Genomic DNA, 21099 nt, shown 5'->3' with positions numbered 1-21099 from the left:
GGGGGGCAAGCTGGCAGGATTCCCTGACTAAATGCCTCTATAGGTGACTATAGAGTCGCCTCAATAGGTCGACTCTAAGCACCTATTTTTCCTTTCAGAAGTTTCCAGTCTGTTTTTGCGTTTCCTGGTGAATACAGCAGCAGAAACTGAGCATGTTAAAAAATATAACTATCAGGCATTTTGACAACTTCTCCCTGTTGTTTTCTCCCAAAGTCAGGTACTTTGTGGTGTTGCCTCCCCTTACTATTTGTAACCTCTGTTGCTGGCTATAAAACTGAATAAAACCCCTCTGATTAAATTAACGATCTCCATCAGTTTCTGTCTGGCATTTATGATTTCTACCTTTGTATTTGGCAATAACAGCAAATCAAAAGTTAAGGTAAGTACAGAAGCACCCAAGCACTCCTTTTTTATGAGGGGAATTACATCATACCTTTCGTAACAAGAATTCTTCTAATCACTAGGAATATAAGCTTGAAATTCAGCAGAGCAGAATGAATGTGCCTTGATGATTCATGTCCCAGTGAACGTGGTAACTGTAGCAACAGGCTGTTGTATGTTGTAGGGAAGTCCTGCTAAAAGCTGGGTGATGAAGTCAAATGAAGGTGTCTTCTGAACTGGATGAGTCTCTATCTTGCTGTTTGCACTTCTCCCTCAGAAACCACAAGATGAGTTTTCTTTGGGCAGCCCAACTGATTCACCTAATCATGGAATTTTATCAGTGTGGCAATAAGAGGTGTGCTGGGCCTCCAAATCAGAAACCTGGTCTTTAGGGTACTGAACAGCTTCTTTAGAAGTGATTCTTGTATAGGAAGTCTCCATAATAGTGAGAGACTATAGTGCTATTAAGATATGGGAAGCAGGCCAGAAAATGTGAAGGTTGGGTTACTATAGGCCAATTCTGTGTAAGAGTAAATATTTGTTTTGAGCCTGAGGAGTGCTGGGTTTTAGTGTCATCTTAAAGGTAGTGTAGGTAAAATCCTCAGAACAACAATTGCATTCATTCATGTACATCTGGATTTATTTATATATTTTGAAAAGCAATCAATTTTTGGTTCACACCTGGCTTTTACATCTGACATGCTATTTTTAGTAAAAGTAGAAAATAAAATGTATTTGGAAGCTGTGTTATCTGAAGTAGAAAAGGTACAATGAAACAAAAGCCTAAACTGCATTTGGATTTCTTTATGAAGTTATGAAAGCCTAAATTTTTTGAACAGTAGGTTATTCCCAGGGATTTCAGTATATTGACATAATGATTAATGATCCAACAATCCATTAAAGGGCATTTGTTGTTTTTTCTCTAGTTGCATTCTACTTGTAGAGCAAGAGTGGAAGAGACATTTACATATAGGTAATTAAATATATTTAAATTGAGGTTATAAAATTATTACAATCTGCAGTGAAGTTTAAAACCAAAGTTAAAGTAATTTTATTGGGTTTAATCTTAGACTCATAGAAAGTCAAGTACAATTGTCCATAGCTTTTAATCTAAATCTCTTCATAAACTGATTGGTTTATGTTGTTTGGAACATGGAAGTAGGAACTCCTCTTTGAATCTAGGAGACCAGTTTCACCAGGATTAAAATTCCGCACTGGGAACACGATCACGCTGGCAGTATGATTGCTTAAAACCAATTCACAAGAATTCCTATTTCAAATTGAACTTACGAAAAATTGTAGGAACTCTTAATTCTTATCCAAAATACTGTTGCCCATTACAGGTGACCTTTTGCATCAAACAGTTATTATCACCTTTTTCCGGTATTGATTTTGTACATCAGATGCAGAGGTGACAGGCAAGAGGCTATCCCTATTCTATCTTTTACTTATTTTATTTAAGGGTATGTTTGTGCAGTTCCTCCAAACAAGGGAGGGGGAAGGAGGCAGGGAAAAAAAAAAGTCAAAATAAAATAGTCTCCAGACTAATTCAGAATTACGCCTTTATCTGTGGTATGAATCTAAATTATATCAAATTAGATTAAAATAATGTGTTTACATGTGCTAATATAAAGAGTAGATCTCATTCAAATACCTGTGACTTCTCTGTAGGCTGCTACCAGGACCATGCCATAAGTGGAGTCAATTTCTAGAAATTATAAGAAAATTTTTTATCCTCTTTGCTATTAAAAAGATAAGAGCATTCATTTTGTTTCAAACCAAAGTATCTAACCTGTCTAATCAAGACAGTGGTCAGAAGTGGATTAGGAGTACAAGAACGAGACAAGTTTGGAGGGATGATTCCAGTTATTATAGTCTCCCAGTTTTTGTTACTGATTTAGGAACTTCTGGATGAAGAAATTGCATCCTGACTAGCAAGTTTAATTGCTATTGTTGGCGTTTCCTTTGATAAATTTATTTAATTACCTTCCCAACTTACTTTTGCCTTTGGTTTTCAAACCATCCTGTGGCAGTGAGTCCCACAATTCTACAGGATATGATAATGCATGTGCTTTTGTTTGTTTTAAATCTGCTGTCTGTTAAGTTTGTATTATGGCCTCTGCTGCTTGTGCTGAGAAATGGTGAATAGTCCTCATTTGTGCTTTCCAGCAAACTTGCCATTTTACAGACCTTCTCAAATAACTAGCATATATTCTTTCTATAAATTACCTGGAATAAAAAATTGCAAGATAGGTATCACGCAGATTTTTGTTTCTTTTTCATTTTTAACTATGTTCCTTTCTTGATAGTGCTTTTGTTCTACCTGGATGTATGTGATGACAATCAGGGCTACTATTAGGCTAAAGAGTAAGCCCCTCAAATTGGACTTGGGAGACCAGCATTTTATTGTGTAATGGTTGATCTCCTGTTTGACTGTGAGCAACTCAGTTTGAAGTATCCTGGTCTGGCAGGTTACCTGTAGTTAATATAAAACATCAAAGTTTCCTGTGGATTTTTCACTGTTTTTAAAAATACATTCGTATTTGTCATAGAATGAAAATTCCTAATAAGCTTTTTTTTTTTACTTATTTAAGTGTAAGAGATGGGATGAATGTAAGATTTTAAATAAAATTGAAAATTAATTGCACCTCAGAAAGGTTTGGGAGTTTGTGTGTGCCACTGCACCAATCCATTGCAGTCTCCCATGGATGATGGGTGGTGTGCCTCTGCTGTGGTTAAATTACAATATAGCAACAGAGATAGCAGGAGCAGGGAACAGTGATTTGACATCATCTGTCTTAACTCCCCACCAGGAATGCAATTGAAACATGGTCTGGAATAGTACAAAACGTGAAATGCCTAGCGGCCTTGCTATTAATGGTCTATTAATGGTCATAATCAGACCTGATCTATGCATACAAAACGTAATTAAGCTATTATCATACATGCTGGGACTTGTAAATTATTTTGTTGCTTGGTATCGTGTGAGCAACAGGAGTGATGTAGTAAGAATACTAGTACCAAGAACATAGTAAGAAAGCTATGGCTACCTTTGCTGTTGCTGTTCTTTAAATTTCCAGGAAAAAAAGCCACCCCACAGGCTGATTTCTAGCATAGGCAATGCTACATGGGTTCTTCCTCTGTCATATAGAATAAACTCTAGGAAATACAGGGATTTGGGGGACTGCTTCTAGGAGAATAGTCATAGCAATGTGACCCAAGCTGAAATAAACTGCAGAGGAGGTCCTGAGTTGCAGGATCTCCTGAAAATGAGCCTCGTATCTGCTGAGTCACCTCATATGCACGTCATGGTAGTGTTGCAGGTCAATCAATGGCTTACTGCTGTGGAGGTCGATCTTGTGTATAAGGTCATCCTTATCTCCATGTGTAAAGAAAGAGAACTTTCCTTGGTACTTGCAGAAACTCTCTAAACACTTTTCCTTATTTGCTTCTTAACCTGATAATCCCCTGTTGCTTACGTGATTTTACAATTTTTTAAACCTTCTGGCTTGTATTTTTCTAAATGATAAAGAGTGAACTCAAATGAACTGGATGAACTGTGTATATGTATTTACTTATTAGTAGCCATGGTGCTAACTGTTATACAATAGAAATCTTCACTCCCCATCCTCCTTGAAAGATGCCTACCTCAAGATCTTAAAAATTAGTCATTGAAAAACATTAGATGAAGATATAACCTTATAAAGCATCATTTGAGTTCTCCTTTTTGTGTGCATCTCCATCAAATAAACATTCATATTCTCTATTCTATAAATATTATTTCCTAAATATGATCCCCCAAAATTACATTTTAAATCATTTTGAATGCTTAATCTCTGGCATTGTACTTACTGCCCTGTCTCATTGTTAGGAAACCTTCCTCTTCTTGAGAAATTCTCTGTTTCAAATCATTTACATATTTCATACTAATCTTCACAATTATCTACTGGTTTTTCCTTTCCACCCAGAGATACTAGCTTGTGATGCTGTTTTTTCCTGATTTATTATTCACCAGTCAGTTCTTAATGATCCAAATAGTTCTTTTCACAGTTCTACCTGGAAACATGCATTGAAGTTATAATGAGTCAGGTGAGTCAGAAGCTAAAGAGGTCATCAAAATTATGTAAACATAATACACTCTATTTTCCAACCAATTTTATAAAGTATTAACTGATACTTCTGTCTAATTTTTCCAAATAATTTCTACCACTTCCAGGTGCTCCATCTTCTTATCCTTGCACAATGTTTCCTGTAGTGACTGTTAAAACTGCACTTGTGCTTCTGTCATATTGACGATACCAACTTTTATGTAAATCAGGAAATATTAGTGATGCTTATGTCTGTCCTCATCATTGTCTGGCATTCATCCATTTACCTGCTCACTTCTATGATCGCCAAAAAGGAAACAGTGAGTTGGCAGTAATATTTCTTCTGCCTCTAATATTTTGAATCTTTTTGAGTCTTGCGCTTTTAAGGAGTCATGTTGACATGGCTCCATGAGCAAGCTGTGTACCTTGTGTGCCATAAGCTCTCTAACAGAAGTTAAAAGCCAGTTCAGTTCCACTGGTTCTGTGGAGTTGTTCCTGACTTACGTAGTATACCAGCGTGGGAAGAGCAACCTTGCTGATGCTTTTTCTCCTTGTTTATTTCCTAATTGTGTGATATTTGGGTAAACTAGGTAGTGCTTACACTGTACACTGGAAAAAAAAAAAGTAGAAGTGTGATGCAGGTGCTTGTTAGAGCTGTGGTTCATTGGAATTTGAGCTTCTACATTCAGTGCAAGTTTGAAAAAAGTACAGTGGAAGGTAGGTGTTCTTTGAATACTACCTATGCTACTACCTGATTGATTGATTGATTGATTGATAGGAATTTTCTTCCACCACAGCCCTAAGTTGCCACACCTTTGAGTAAATAAAATGTAGTAGTAGTAAGAGGGTTGCAAGTAAGTAGTCATAGACCAGAACCAGTCTTAATGATGTTGATTTACCTGCTTCTTATTAGGAGCAGTTATCCTGGGCGTGTCTAATGTTAATGTCACTATGCTGCTTTCAGCATCTGAAATCATTTACATGATATCCCTGTAAAATGTTGCACTGTACTGCTTAAATCTGTCTATGTATGATGGCCCTAAGTTTCAATAGTTAAAGGAAGTGGCTTAAATAAAAGAACTGGAGGCTTTTGACATTTTCACTTCTCATTGATATGTGTGTATCTTCATATTTTCATGCCTTGCAGAGTGAAAAGCTCTAACTTTCCATTGAATGGGCATCCCCAAATGGGCTTTCAGAAATACGAATGCTATAGGTTAGGGATTTCTTTTTTCTCATCCCACTCACTCTCATTTCCACAAGCCCATTCACTCTGCCAGCCTAGCTAACATAACCAGTAATATGACACAGAGTTTTAGCCCTTAGCTATCTGATAAATTTGGTAAACAAAATACTTATGAAACTATAGCACTCTCTTGCACTTGAGCACTGCTGTTTGGTCCTGGGTGCTCCAGGAGTTCTTAGGTGGTTATCTGCATCCTTTCCATGGAAATGGACAAAGGAGGGAAAGATGCAACAGAATTCCTCAAATGCACTGAGTGGTATGGTCATATGCAAATACCTGGAAACCATAATGCTGAGTCCCCAAACCAAAATTTGCTTAAAAAAGATAGATGCTTTTATGAAGTAGAGGGTAGATGGTTCTTACTTGGCTTCTGTTGTCTGAGCCGTTCTGGTGGTCATATTTTCATATTCTGTAGGGGTCGGCGTTCGGAAGATCTCACGTTGTCACGGAAAGTTAGAGGGTTAGTCGCAGCCTTGTGATGTACCTGTAACCCCACCTCCCCTTGTTAGTATAAAAGGAATTAACTGCGCAATAAAAGGCGGAAGTTGGCGCTCACACTGCGTGTGTTATCTGTCTCTTTCCCTGGTCCGGGCCGACCAGTGATCTAAGCGTGGCACCTTGATATGTAGCGAATGCTACAATATTCTCAAGCTTATTTCTCTTGACTACAAGCACAAAAAAATGACTAAGTAGACAAAGATTTTTATATAACCAGTTGCTCCCAGGAGGTGGAGCTTTTAGACAAATGCCAAATAGCATCCATAATTCATTTGTAGGAGCTGACAATATTATCTGTTTGTCAAATTGCTGTATCTTATCTCCTGAGTTAAAGAAAAATACTTCAGATAAAACAGTGGCCTGCCCAGTGTCCAGCTATTGAGTATTGCAGACTGTTATCAATAAACTTATATTAAAAGCATTGAAGTAAATTAGGTCTTGTGGATTGTAGCTATTGTGGGGGGCTTTCAGACCATCACTGCTTAAAATCTCCAGGCATAGATATTGCTTGTATTGTTACTAGTAGTAAAATGGCATGAGTCTGCAGTGATGTACAATCAAAGTTAATGACTGTGTTAAGAAAAATAATGCTAACCCATAGTTTACATTCCCTTGTGATACACTCTGCATTAGATTTTTGCTGTTTTTGCAGAAACAGTATGTTACTTACTAAGTTGTGCAGCCTTGATCCAAATGAGACAGTTGAACCTCTGCCTCACGGGACTGGCAGTGCAAGGTGTACTAGTGTATATGAAAGTCCCCTAAGTTTTCTCCAGCCTGGTAAATATAAGTTATGCTTTAACCAATATTAAACAGATTCCTTCCTTGGTCTCTCCTTGCTGAAAACCTTGGGGCATGGTCTACCTGGGGTAGGTGAGCCTGACTGACCACACAGCTGCTCCTGCATCTCAGACCTTTGTGCTTTAGTTTGCTTCTGCTGTTTTTTGTCCTCTCGAAGGGAACATTTTATGTGTCCTTTCATATTAAACAAATCTTTTATCTTTCTGACCTTCAAAGAGAAATCACCACTCCAGTAGTGTTTATTAATGTATTTATTTGTGTTAAGAACTGCAAAATTGTTCTTATTAGAACAATTGTTTTTGAAGGTAGCTTCTTCATCTCTGAATAGTAATCTGTAGCAGGCAACTGGAAAATAGTACTAATGAGAAACAGAAGAAAAGCAGTGTGAAAATTGTGTTATAAATGTTTGCTGCATGTTGTAGTCTAATTCTTTTTTTTGACTGCAAGCAATCGATTTACTGATGGGTTTCCTTGGTTATTGTGTCATTCTACCTGGACAACAAGCCTGTTGACCTGTGAGCACAGAAATAGTCTTTATTTTAAAGTTTTTGTGGAACTCTCAAGTTTATTAAAACATAGGATGTCGCTGCGGAAGCATAGGTTTAATGTGCCTTGAACAGCATCGTGCGTGTGCCTTCTATAACGGTGATCTCCCCAGCTGCTCCCGCACCTTTCCTCAAAGAATAAAAGTACCATCTGGGACTTTTTGAACCACAGATTGGAGAGGGGGAAAACACTTAACATCAGACTAGGTCAGTGACGCTGTGTAGACATCTGCATAGGACAGTGGTGAGAACTAAAGTATTGGTATCTTTTAAACTGTCAGTTTCAGTCTTACAAAGCTGATTTCAGTCCTGCACCAAGTTATTTCCTATCTATGGAAAGGATCAGTCAAGCTTATGCTTTCATTTTCATAACACGCTATCACTACCACCACCACCACCACCCGGAGATCCTGCTCACATTTTGGATTTTCAATACTTAGATGTAACTTCTGACCTACACTGTGAAAGTCTAAGACTGGCACAGCTGCATTTAGTTCACAAATGTTCCTTTCTAATAGCTAGTTTTTTATGTTCTTTCTAAAATGAGAAATGATAAAAGAAACTCTCATGGCCTTAGGTCATTGTATACAGCTGCTACAGTAACAGTAGAAATGCGAGAGTACCTATGTAATGGCAAAGGCTGGATTTACAGTGAAAGATGGCAGACCCCTGACGCTGTGACTTCAGCTGGGACAATCACTCCATATACAGTCAGTGGCTCTGATAGGTAAAGTTTCACTTCTGAAACCTATACAAAAATAAGTAAAACCTCGTACCTTTTCATTTTTATGAAAATAAAGGTGAAACAAACCTCACGAAAATAAAGGTGATGTATATGTAGTACTTGGTGCAATGAAGCAATATATAGTGATCAGTAAGAAAATTCTGTTGAAGAACAGCAGTGCAGGCAGAAGGATGAGAACAAAGGATAGTATTGATATGTGGAAATGCATAGGTAACACTTCATGTCCTTTCAACTTTTACATGTTTATTTTCATACTCTTGTATAATCATGGATAGACAGAATCACATAGCTCATCTCCTTGGTATGGAGGGTTGATACTGATAACCTTTTAATACTTTGCAAATCTCCAGGTTTTGGTACAAAACAGTGCTCAGGAGAGGTGTGGATAAAAAAAAAATAATGTAAGATGCCCCATATATATTGTCAAGATCTTGGTATTTATTTGTTGCAAGAAAGAATATGAGTAAGAGGAGAGATAAAAGTATACAATCATATCAGCTACATAGAAAAAATATCTCCGAGAACATCAGAAAAAGAGAAATATATTTGGCCTTTTAAATGACTCAAGAAAGGAGGACATTCAGAAAATTCAAATTCATGAAAGGAAACATTTTACTGTCAGTCCACAATTAAAATACAAAACTTACAGCAGCTAGGACTGGGCTCTAATTAATTGTGAATTGAACGTTTCCTAGTTACTGCCTTATCAAAATGCTACTTTGGATTTCAGATTCACCCTTTCTCTTCCATCTTTGTGCCTACTTCATAACTGCTGAGCCAACATCGAAGGGTCTGCTTGCATGTTTAAACCAACATTACATTTTTTGTAAGTAATTGGGAAAGAAAATGGTACTGTAGCTGGTTAACAGAACTTTTGGATTGAGAAATTTGACTGGCACTGCAATGACTTACAAAATTCAACTTCCAAAAATGCCATTATGCAACTGAAGAATGTTTGTTTGTCCACGTATTTCTTGAATTGTTTGTTGTAAGAGTCAGAAAAAATTGCCTGTTTTTCTCTTTTGCAATTTATACTATCAAATTCAGCAATTCCCCAATTGTCCCATCTCTTCTTTAGCCATCATTTCTGGAGTTCTTGGCATTGTTCATTTAATAACATGCTATGCTAACTATTGTCACTATCCATTTTTCTTTCTTTTATTCATGGTTGACTTTTATTCATCTAAAGATCATGGTGATGAAAATATTACCATTCAAAAGGAGTGACATTCAAAAAGTGTGAGCAAGAATGGTCACACTAAAAGGTGTGGCAGGAGTAAGGTCTGACAAGGTGGCTGAGATCTTTTAGAAGTGACAATCCATTCTGAAAAGCCAGACTCCATAAAGCTAGTGTCTCCTCCACCTGATGATCCCACTCCTGCCTCCCCATCCTTCATGTCATACACACGATTTAAATTCTGTGTTTAAGTTGTGTATATATTTCTTTGGTCTCTGCACGTATCCTGCCTTGATTCTGTTAATTCTCGTAGGAAATACTGCTTCACTATCTATCAAATCACTACTTGTCATGCCTTTGGGAATAAGATAGAGCAGGATATGGCCGTAATTAGATTGTATATTAGAAAATACGTTTCAAAACCTTTTTTTCTTACATGCCTCTCTGCTGGGAGGGATAGGGACCTATCCCTATCTGCATAGGAGAAATTCATAACAGTCTTTCCAAACCTAAAGTTAATTTACACAGGTTTGGTTTGTATTGTGCTGCTCTCTGAGCTGGTCAGTAGAATAAAGAACAGGGGCGGCTCTTCAAGCTTGTTTGAAATTGGAAATTTTACCTACAGTTTATAATAAAGCAGTATATAATGTCAGAGCCTATTTACAAACATATTATGTCTACATTCATAACTGTTTCAGAGATTATCTTGAGCAGGTTGCACCTTCAGTTGAAATCAAGTAGAGCTGTAATTAAAGATATCTCCATTACTGGCATAATAGCCAGGGTGCCATGAATACAGGAAAACATAAATTATGCTATTGCTTCTGTACCTGACCTGAATCTGTTTATGGTTACTCTGCTTTACTCTCCCCACTACCCAGGATTCAAGAGGGCTCATTCGCTTGGATGCAGTCCATGGAGTATCCTTGTAGTTAATTTTGACCTGGAAGTAATGTGTCCACATTCATTCAGTGCTGCACCTGAGCCAAGTCCTCCAGTCAGTGGGAACACTGGACTGTGCAGGACTTAGTACCCCGTCAGTTTGGACCTGGCTGCAGAAGCATCCTCAGGATGCCTCTGAATACAAACTTATTCTTTAGGCAGCAGAGCTATATTTAGGCATCAGCTCATCTGAGCAAACTGAGCTTACTGTACCATCCTCAATCTATATTAAATCAACTCGGGCATCTTTGCTTCTGTGGTTTAGTTTTCCTACTCAATCAATAATCTGCCTTTGATTAATGGAGTTGACTGTGAAGTCAAGAGCAAAAGCTGGCATCTAAAAATGAACTGCAAATTTTAATGAATTGTGATAGGGAGTTAAGACATATCTCTAGTGAATGCGTCAAGAGAGGATAAGTCAATTCTAGGTGTGGAGTCAATGTAGACAGGTTAAAACATGTTAAACATTGTGTGATTGCTGTCATTGATGTGTGATGTGAAGTGCTGTCACTGGTAGAGTTTTGCATGGTGATGTGTGTGTTGCATCAATCTAAATAGTCCTACTGTAACAGAGGATACAAATACTCCCAACAATATTGTTTCTGCAGTATTGTAGAGATCCCCAGTGTCCTAAGGGATAATTCCCAAGAGTTAGCTGTTGACTGTCTGAAGAGCATAAAGTAAATGAGGCTGATTAAGCTTAGTGACTGTTACTTACTCATCCATTACTGCTTTCCCTTCTAAGTAGCTACCCCCTTGCTAGTCAGGGGCAGATAATCTGTAGGGGATCATGAAATGTGTATGCTACCCCTGCATTTGAGTCAAGAGGACTTGGAGACTAATTTTACATTGTGTCATCAGTAATAATGTAGAGAATATAAGAAGCAGCTTCCATTGTGTTTGGTGCTGTGATAATGGTATTGAATCTGCTTTGGTGAAATTACCAGGCTCAGTGAGAAAGTCAAGGCTTTCTTGCAAGCAGCACCCTTGCCTTCCCTGGATAACTGGCTGTGCCGTGGGAAAAAACTCCAGCTTCCCATCATATTTCTCTCTCCTGTGTGTGATACTGAGGTACACAAGTTTTTTGAGCTTCTTTGTCTACAATATGTAAAAAGGGAGATAAAAGTGATGAAACTGTAAGTCAAATAAATGTGTTGATGGTGGGAATTGATTCCTTGCTAGCCTTTGGAGAGAATGTTCATGCTCAGCCCCACCTGACTGTACTTATGGCAGCTCTGTATCTGTGCTCAGCACTGAGATTTCCTCTGCAGTTTCACAACTACAGTGTTGGGTGAGAGGCAGCACTAGCAGCAGGTGAAAGTAATAGTAATAGAGCAGTTTGTGGCTGTTATTAGCAGATAATCTGATTGTAGGTGTGTTTTGCTTTTAAATGGCAGTTAGTGAAAAAACATGTTTAGAAAATGGCAAACATTTTATTAATAACAAATCTAATTTAAACTTTTTGGGGGATGATTACTTCTTCATGCTACACTGAATGGTGTGCTTCCCAGCAGCAGTGTTCAGGGATTTCTCATCTGACAAGTGGGAAACCACCGGTAGTGTCCAAGGAGAAAGGCTGTCCTACAGCAAGCTAACCTTTGAAACTGGGACATGTGGCACAGCATGATCTAGTGATCAGAATGGGTGACTGGCAGTGAAGCCTTAGGAAATCTGTATCCTGCTCTGCTCATAGTTCATTGTATGAGGTAGAGTAATTAATCTGTCTGCCTTGTGCTCCATTATTCACTTGTGTAAAATGGGGATGTAATTATGCATTTACTTTATAAGGCTGTTGTGAAATTTAAAGAATTAGGATTAATCTTGCAGTATGACAAGGATTCCCTGCTCTCCCAGCTTAACTCCCATGTTTGATCCCCATTAAATTGTGCAGAATTGTGAATGTGGGTCACTGCAAAACTATTTCTAGCAGTTTGTGTAGAAAAGTTCCCTTCTGATGGGAAACTGTTAATATTTATTCTTACCTGAAAAGTGGTTCTTTTAAGGTATAACTTGCTGATTTTTAAAATGTAAAACTGCCAGTTACAGCATCTTCGGTTGCTTTATTTCATATTTGCAAAGCTCAGGCTTTGCATCAGCATGATTCTGTGGAGTATGTGTTCTCTGTCCTACTGCTCTGCCTCCCCACCTCTTTTCACGCCAGCTTCTCTGATCCAGAAGTTCCTGCCCTGGTGTGTAAGTGCAGTTGTGATTGTGCTGTGATCTGGTTGACAAAATGGCTGAACAAATAGGTTGTATCAGCACAACAGAAAAAAAAAAGGTGCATTGTGATATGAGGGCAGGAGCTTGGTGGTGGAGGGGAAATTCCATAAAATGGCATCGCTGCAGAAACAAAAAAGAACTCATTTGCGTGTGGGGAAATAGCTCATATCTCTGGGACTGTCCCAAGGAAAGATAAATGTGTACACTCAGCCAAAGTATTGTACAAATGTGCTAGTTTTTCATTGATTCACGGATTAGGGTGCAGACATCAGAGTTAGAACATGCACACTGGATACATACATCCATTTAATTATGGATTATTTTTAGTAATTAAAAAAAATCATAGAAGAACAACCACATTTGGAGATAACCTGGTACATCTGTGAACAGCTGGTCTTGACTCTTCTATTGATCTGAGTGTAGTTTCATACTTCTTTGTGGCTGTACCCTGGCTCCATCAGAGTCATTTGCTAAAGTGAACACAAAATTGTTTGCATTGTAAGTAAAATGTTAAGGTTTAGGAGAAGCTTGAGAAAGATCTAATTAAGCAAAGACTGGAACAGCACTGGAATAATTTAAATGTAACTGATAAATGATGGAAGAGATTGCAAGCAGAACATATTCAGTAAGTGCTAATAAGCATGAGTTTCTTGGAGAAGGATCTAGTGATCTTCACAAACAGTTGATTAAAATGTCTGTGTAGTTCAGAAAGAAACATGGATCCTGGTGTGCCCTGTCAGAGGAAAAGAAAATAAGACTGAATGCAATGATAGTTATCTATATAATCCAGTAGTAGTTCTAGTGCCTTGCGTGGCCAGTGATTTGTGCAGAACAGCAGTGATTCCCAGCTTCTTGCTTCTCTGCCTCACCCACATCTTGCCATATGAATTGAAGCAGCCAGTCTAACCATGCTTATTTTCCCTTCTGTGCAAAATGGCATCTTATAATTCCTGTTTTCAGAGAAAATGTGGTTTTATATGTTCTGCTATCCAAATTGGAAAGATACTAATATTCATAAAAGGTCTTTCTTTCACTAATTTTGTAATCCTCACTTTCAAGGAAATGAATAGCATAGGGAATGTGTGTGTTGTATATTTTTTGATGTTTTATACAGATTGCCTTTTGAACAGATTATCCAACTGAGCATCTGATGTTTGCTGCCTAAATAATGTGGGAACATTCAAAGGGTGCACCTACATGGAGCTTATTGCACATAGCATATTTGCATTGTGTAGTGGCAGATGATAATTTTTAGATAACTTTTGGAAATACTAGATTAATAAAATGTCTTTTTAAGTGAGAGATCACTACTGCCGTTTTTTTGTGAACAGTATTATGTTCAGTTTCCTCTATGACTAAAACAAGTGTTACTGTGTGTCTCACATCTTCCTTTCTTGAGAAGCAGCCAGGCGTAGGAGTAGACACACTTAGGAAACCCCCCCCACTTAAGTTCTGTGACTCCCTGTAGACCACCCCTGTTAAGCACGCAAGCCTAAAAAGATAAAATGCTCTTTAGTAAAGTTGCATCAGGCAAAGGACCATGCAGAACAAAATTATTTTTATTTTGTGAAAGCAAAAATAATTTCTGAAAGCAAAAATAGTTCCTATCTTCTGTGTTTTAGTTGTGCAAGTAAAGGTTAATTTCTGTGGTAAGTAGAGGAGGGACAGCATGCTATTGTGCAAGCAGGAGTTTCTAAATTTTTAAATGGTGATTCCCATTAATTTTATCACAAGCTAAGCCTGTTTTGAGTTTTTACATTGCAAAACTGTAGCTAATTTATACCAATCTCTCATTTTTTTCCCAGAAGCATTTCATACTAGAGAACCTCATATGCTAATAGTATGTAGTAGAAGAAATTCCATATGATTAACAGGTACAAAGTGCCACTAGTTATTAACCTTCAGAAAGAAAGACTTAAGGGAGCTGGATCCAAGCCAGTCAAGTTTTTTATAAACTTGGGAATAGCCCCAGTTGACCAATCCGTATCTGGAAATCCAGCAGCCTTTGTGTTGAACCATAAGCGTAATTAAAAAGTATTTCCTTTTTTTATTGGGGGTAAACTCCAGCAGTTCAAATACTGGCAATTCTTTATTGTCTTGCAATACCACTAGTGCAGCTATGTTCCTGGGATTCTTTTTAACTCATAGTCTGCTTTTAGGACTTTTTTCTTCTTTTGTACCATCAAGATGCTCTTGCTGTCAAGTTTTTTATTTTATACTTTGTGGAATCAGTTTCTGAAGTGTTCTTTGAAAAAATTTTAACTATTTTTTTTTCACATGACTTTCTGCTAACCTTCCCTTAATGTAGCGAAACATGAGGCAAGAAGAGAAAATATTTTCATTTGAAATTTGTAAGGGGTTGCTTAAGTTACTCATGGTTGATTTTTCTTCACTCTTGACTTCTCTACATGAAAATGTGTGTGGATGCAGTAGATACATTCCTAACTTTTATTACGTTTAATGAACTCAGCTTAAACTTAATTCTCCTTTGGTACTTGTATCCAACTATTTGCAGGACTGGGCCAATGCATAAGAAACGGAAAATAAAAGTGACTGTAAACAGACAAAATTGATGAGCCAGTTTTTACTGCCCACATGAGACACTCCAAAAAGAAATGTCAATATTGAAAAACTGAATTTCAGTTTCTCAATTTTTAATAATGTCATAATTTAATAAATAAATTATGTGACATAGAAGAGAAGTTATGACATAACATAGTTACTTTGAAAGCCTTCCAGTAACATAAAAATGGTGGCTTCCATTTGTATCTTTCAATTCTGTGTTCCAGTAAGAATTCTGAAATGTATCTCCAAAGATTCAGGGCATGCACCAGAGAGAATGCTGGTTTTATTTTTACCTGCCATTTTATAGGCAGAAATTATGGCATTTGGCCTTTTCCTGCTCACGTTATGTCCTGTTTGTTTTAATCAGGGAAGGGTAGATTGTATGCATGCATAGCCAATGTCCAGCATAATCTCCTGGAAGCAGGAAGTCAGTTCCAACAGGTACTGTTAGGCTCTTGTGCTTTGCATTAGCACCAAGACCCTGTGTCTCCATGAAGACAGAGCCTTCAGTCCCTCAGAGTCAGTGCTGGTAACAGCAGCTTATAGGTCAAAAGTTAAAATTAATGTAGAAAATCTTCTGGCCTCCTCTCTCAGATCCTCAGATCCAGATTAATGGCACATTTAATTTGATCCACCTGCAGGTCCTTTGCTGAGACAGGCAGTCCCATGCTTCCTGTCCTCAACATCTCCAGCGATGTGTTCCCATCAGTCATCGCCTTTGACTCAGGTCTATCAATTGTGCAGCTGCAAGCTCAACCCTGCAAAAAAAGTGTCTTTTGTTGGATCAGTGAGCTCGTGGGTAGTTGTGGTATTAGATCTGATGCAACAGCAGTAGTGGGAACATGCAGCTCAAGAGAGGATTGAGTGGGACCACCCCTTTCCACTGGTACTTGCAGGTAGATCAAACTAAATGTAAAATGGTACCCAAGAGTTAGAAGAACAATTCTTTCTAGTCCCTGAAACAAAAGATAATGATATCAAATAATGATAAGGATCACAAATAGGAGTGTCCTGGTTTCAGCTGGGATAGAATTAACTGTCTTCCTAATAGCTGGTGCAGTGCTATGTTTTGAGTTCAGTATGTGAAGAATGTTGATAACACTGATGTTTTCAGTTGTTGCTCAGTAGTGTTTAGACTATAGTCAAGGATTTTTCAGCTTCTCATGCCCAGCCAGGGCACATGACCCAAACTGGCCAACGGTGCATTCCATACCATGTGACGTCCCATCTAGTTTAGGAACTGGGAAGGGGGGGGCAGGGATTTCGCCGCTCGGGGACTAGCTGGGTGTCGGTCGGCGGGTGGTGAGCAATTGCCCTGCGCATCATTTGTACATTTCAGTCCTTTTATTACTAATACTGTCATTTTATTAGTGTTATCATTATCATTACTAGTTTCTTCTTTTCTGTTCTATTAAACCGTTCTTATCTCAACCCACGAGTTTTACTTCTTTTCCTGATTTTCTCCCCCATCCCACTGGGTGGGGGGGGAGTGAGTGAGCGGCTGCGTGGTGCTTAGTTGCTGGCTGGGGTTAAACCACGACAAGGAGGAAAGAAGGGGAAAGAGCAAGAGAAGGAGAAAGGCAGTTAGAGGCATTGCAGGGACAAGAGATAACAGGGAAGAAGCTAGAAAAGTAGGAAGAGGGATTAGAGAAGAATCAGGAAATTGTATATTGACAAATAATGGCAGCAAATGCAGGTAAAAATTAGGAAGCACCTTTCCCTGGTGGTTGAGCCTATTGTTCTCAGCCTTTAAAAGTGTTGGATGCTTCAGTCTCAAGAAAGAGTTCTCTCTTTCTGGGCAGAATTGAAATGCCATTGCTTTGTGAGGAGTCCACAGTAATAACCTGGATGCTGAAAGGCAGAACCTTTGCCCTCCATGATCTCTGTCTGGGTGAAGAAGGGAGCAAAAGCCACAACAAGCACCTGTCCTGAGAAGCATTTATTGCTGAACAGGCACAGCCCTAAAAGGCTGGTGAAAAGTCCCTCTGAAGAGAAGCTGGTGCAGCAGTGAATTTGCCACCTCAGGATGTTGGTTCATAAGTGGGAGGCTACTCTGGATGTGGCTTTCATAAACCCTCAATCCTGAGGTCACAGATTTCCTTTTACTGGTGCTTGCTTCTTTCCCACAGGGCAGCCCAGATCGCATGTAGTTCTCTAATTTCGACAATAGGTGGGGCAGGTAAAGCAGTATGGTTTAGGACTCGGTCTTCCTCTAATACCAACAGATGCTGAATAATTTCCAAAAGTAGGTATTACTTAAATCCCAATGTGATTCAGTTCCCTCAGCTGACTCTGAAATTCTGAAATCTGCATACAACTCTTCCTGAGTTCATTCATGTCATTCAAGCTGCAAGAGCTGGGAAAAGTTTATAATAGCAATGTATTTTCTGTGTGTTTGAGAGCAGCTTCCTACAATGAATTGTTTTGGTTTTTTTTTTTCTTTGACATTAGGGAGTTAAATTAGTTATCTACTTAATTTGCATTGCAGTTAAGAACTATGGGAAGTGAGGGTATGCTAGAAGTTCCACTAGTTGAGACACAGATGTGAAAGTGTTTCCTGTCAGTCTCTTTTTACAGCTGAGAAAATCTTTGATTTTGCTTTGTTTTCTGCAGCTATTTGATGCTGTCAACTGCCTGGCAAAAGACAATGCCCGGCTGCTTGTGCTGGGCCGCAAACACATGCTGAGTAACTCTTCAAACTGGAAAAGAGAGATTATGAAGGAGATGCAGAATAAGGCAGACTTCTTCTTTGCTGAAAATATGTAAGTTTAAGAAAATGGCTAAATGTAATGGAGATCAACACCTGATTCATGTGCATTTTAAATCAGTATGAACAGCTGTAGTTTTTAGTACCATTAGTAGTATCTCCAGCTCTGTGTGTGAAACACATCCCTTGCTATACTTGCTTCAAAAAACTAATACATATTAAAAGTTACGTTATGAAGAATTTCATCACTTAGAATCATGCTGACATCTGTGTGGTTTATTAGGATTTATAACTGTTAAAACCACTGCCAAGACCACAGTGGTCTGAACTTACAGAATACCTGATAGCATCAGTGTACAGTCGTGGTCTGCTGTCTTACCCTTGCATGGGGGGAGATGAAGTTCATGCCTGGCCAATGTTGCTTGGTAACCCAGGAGTGTGGAGAGTCTGGAGCGCTGACTTGCTTGCTGCTCCTGGAGGAGAATATTTCTGTAAGTGGAAATAGACCTCTGCCTCTCTAATTTAAGAAGCACGGCCCCCTTGCTCTTGCCCAGTCAAGCCAGTCCTTGTCTCAAAACGAGGTACTTGCCTCTGCCTCAATGTTGTTTCTCCTTACCCTGCTTTCCTCATATAATGAGTCTCAGTTTTCCTTAGCTTCCAGCTCCCCCTAGTCTCCGTCTGAGTTGGGCACTATTGATCCTTCACCTGTCTCTGCCATTTGTTCTGTGATTCCAGTTCCCAGAACTTCTGACCAAGTTCCTTGTCCCAACAGCCAGTCCAAGTTTCTTCTTGTCTGGCTCCTTGTTTCAGATCTGTTCTCCTTCATTCCCTCTCTGTTCTCTTTGCTGTTGAATCACATCGCTTTCTTTCCTGCTATTTGAGCACCAATAAAGGGGACTCTGTTAACCACAGGTTGGAAATCCTCACTAATCTTGTGTCTTGTCACTTACTATTACAGTAATCCACAGCACTCAAAAAGTGGTTTCAAGCAGAGTTCTGCTCAGCTGCTCCAGGTATAGGGTATCTCATGCCCACTGTAAATGTATTTTGAGAGATTTTTGCCTAAAATTGTTTCCATTTAATAGCAGCTAATGTTGAATATATTTTCCAAATAATCATAGTACCTTTTGGAAGTGTATTTACCCATGTAAAGACAAAGATTCATAGATCTGTCCTGTTGCCTACATTACACTTCATTATCAGTTGTGATGATTGTTTGTATTCCAACAAAGGTTTGGGGGTACACTTACGAGTTTTAGCAGTTCTGTTCCACATGGCACTGTTAGGTGATAAAAGATTATATTGTTGTATTATCAAATTGTGATAGGAGGGAATAATGCTCTGTGTAGTATGTTTGGTGCCCGGTGGTAAGCAGTTCTTTATTTTACCAGGGAACTAGAGTAGTGATGGGAATTTTCAGTGTTGCTGATGAATAGATCTCAGATCAGCATTTGATTCATTTCCTGCAACCGCTTACTGCCTCGTGAATGACGCCTGTCTTTTCCATTTGTTTTGTTAAGCTCTGAAGATGATGCCTTCTTGTTATATGCCACTCTTCAATCAGGCAAGCATTGCAAGTTTGTTACTAGAGACTTCCTCCGGGATCACAAGGCTTGTCTTTCCAACAGTCTGACGCGTCATCTGTTCCGTAAGTGGCAGCGTGGACACCAAATAGTGTTTTCTCCTTCTGTAGAAGGAAAGCATATAAAATTTTTGGTAAGTTTTCTGCTGCAGTCAGAAAGCACACAGAGCATGTTCATTAAAGATACACAATTTCAAACTCTAGAAGCAAAAAGATTCTTGGAGTCTTAAGTGGATTTGTACCAATGGGCTCAAAATGCCCATGCTTACTGAAAATTCACTGTATTCACAAAGCATGCCACAAACATGAAAACTGTCAGAAAGACAAGAAATGCTGCCTAAATGTTTAAAATGTAAATGTAAATGCATGTTTGTGTATACAAATCTTTCCATTGCTGTAAAACATAAGAGCCAATATTTTTTCATTTATTTTAAACTTTGAAATACCTTATTATCCTCTGTAGCACTATTATAAAATACCATGCTTCTAATTGTACAATATAATTTCTTTCATTTTATTTTAAGGAAGCAGGAAAATACAGGTATTTCAGTATTCACTGTAATATTAGCCTAAAGGATGTATAAAGTTTCATGAAGGAAAGCCCAGAACAGTCAGGTCAGGTCTGTAGTCAGTATTCAGCTGCAGAAATTACAGTCTTCCAAGCATAGTATCATCTTATAGCAGAATACTGTACTGTTATTGTCTAGGAGACATGTATCCTTGTGAGCCATGAACTGTACCTTAACAGGAGTGCAGCTGTTTTAAGATTTTTCTAGGAAAAAATTCATCACGTGACACTCCATATCATGCAGTTTTTTGTTATCTGGTCTGTGTGCATTGTTATTGCCTACTAAAAGGAATACTGCATCTATGCAGATAATTTTCTTGCTGCTCTGGTTAAAACTGTAAAATAATATTCATTACAGATCGTACAGATACAGGCTTATAAGAATGACAGCTTTTCATTCAGCGTTGCCATATATACATTTCTTTTTATGGAACCAAGTACTGAATGTAGGATTCCCTGAGTAACACAGCTTTAGCTACACCTTGTTTCTTTCTTTTATACGAAAGGGCTAGTAATTTTCACATTTTAATTCCCAAACAAGTGATTTAGATGATTGACATTCCCAGTCGTAGCTGTGTTCTAGGTTATTCTGGAAGCTGTCGTGGAAAAGTAGACTTCCAAGACTATACGTACAGGGTGATAGTATTTTCTGAGAACCATAACTGCCAACCAGTAATGTTTCTTTTGTATTTGTGTTATATATGTTGAGTTAGTATACCTGTAACATAATAGACCAGAAAAATAGTTTATTGTATTTGTTCAACTAGATGCTCTTGAAAGTGTTAGTGATAAACCCTTTTCTTACATCCTCCTCAGAACGGAGCAAGTCTGTTCTGTAAAGACGTACACTGGAAGAACAAACACAAGATGTCATTAGTGTCATTAAATCCTATCAGTTCAAGCCTATAAACTCCACATCCTGAGTTAATTCCCATGTGATGTCATTTAACTGAACAGAAAACAATCATTTTGCTATTTCTAGAAATTGAATGCATTATATTCACATCGTTATTATCTGGTGGAGATGGAAGATA

General features: G+C 38.3%; 1 protein-coding gene across 7 annotated transcripts in view; it reads left to right on the top strand.

The window, feature by feature from the left end:
- Positions 1–21099, top strand: part of PRORP (protein only RNase P catalytic subunit) — a 54647-nt gene that overhangs the window by 32903 nt on the left and 645 nt on the right. For 5 of the 7 annotated variants that reach the window (XM_075030273.1, XM_075030277.1, XM_075030278.1 and 2 more), the window contains exons 6-7: positions 17822–17970; positions 19436–19631. In XM_075030273.1, coding sequence (XP_074886374.1) covers positions 17822–17970; positions 19436–19631 — 345 coding nt within the window. The remainder of the gene's footprint in view (positions 1–17821; positions 17971–19435; positions 19632–21099) is intronic. The other 2 variants (XM_075030280.1, XM_075030279.1) reach the window with 2 other exon arrangements.

This window comes from Buteo buteo, chromosome 6, assembly GCF_964188355.1.
Source record: "Buteo buteo chromosome 6, bButBut1.hap1.1, whole genome shotgun sequence".
Classification (NCBI taxonomy): Eukaryota; Metazoa; Chordata; class Aves; order Accipitriformes; family Accipitridae; genus Buteo; species Buteo buteo.
The sequence above is the reverse complement of the archived record's forward strand: the minus strand, read 5'-3'. Positions and strand labels throughout refer to the sequence as shown.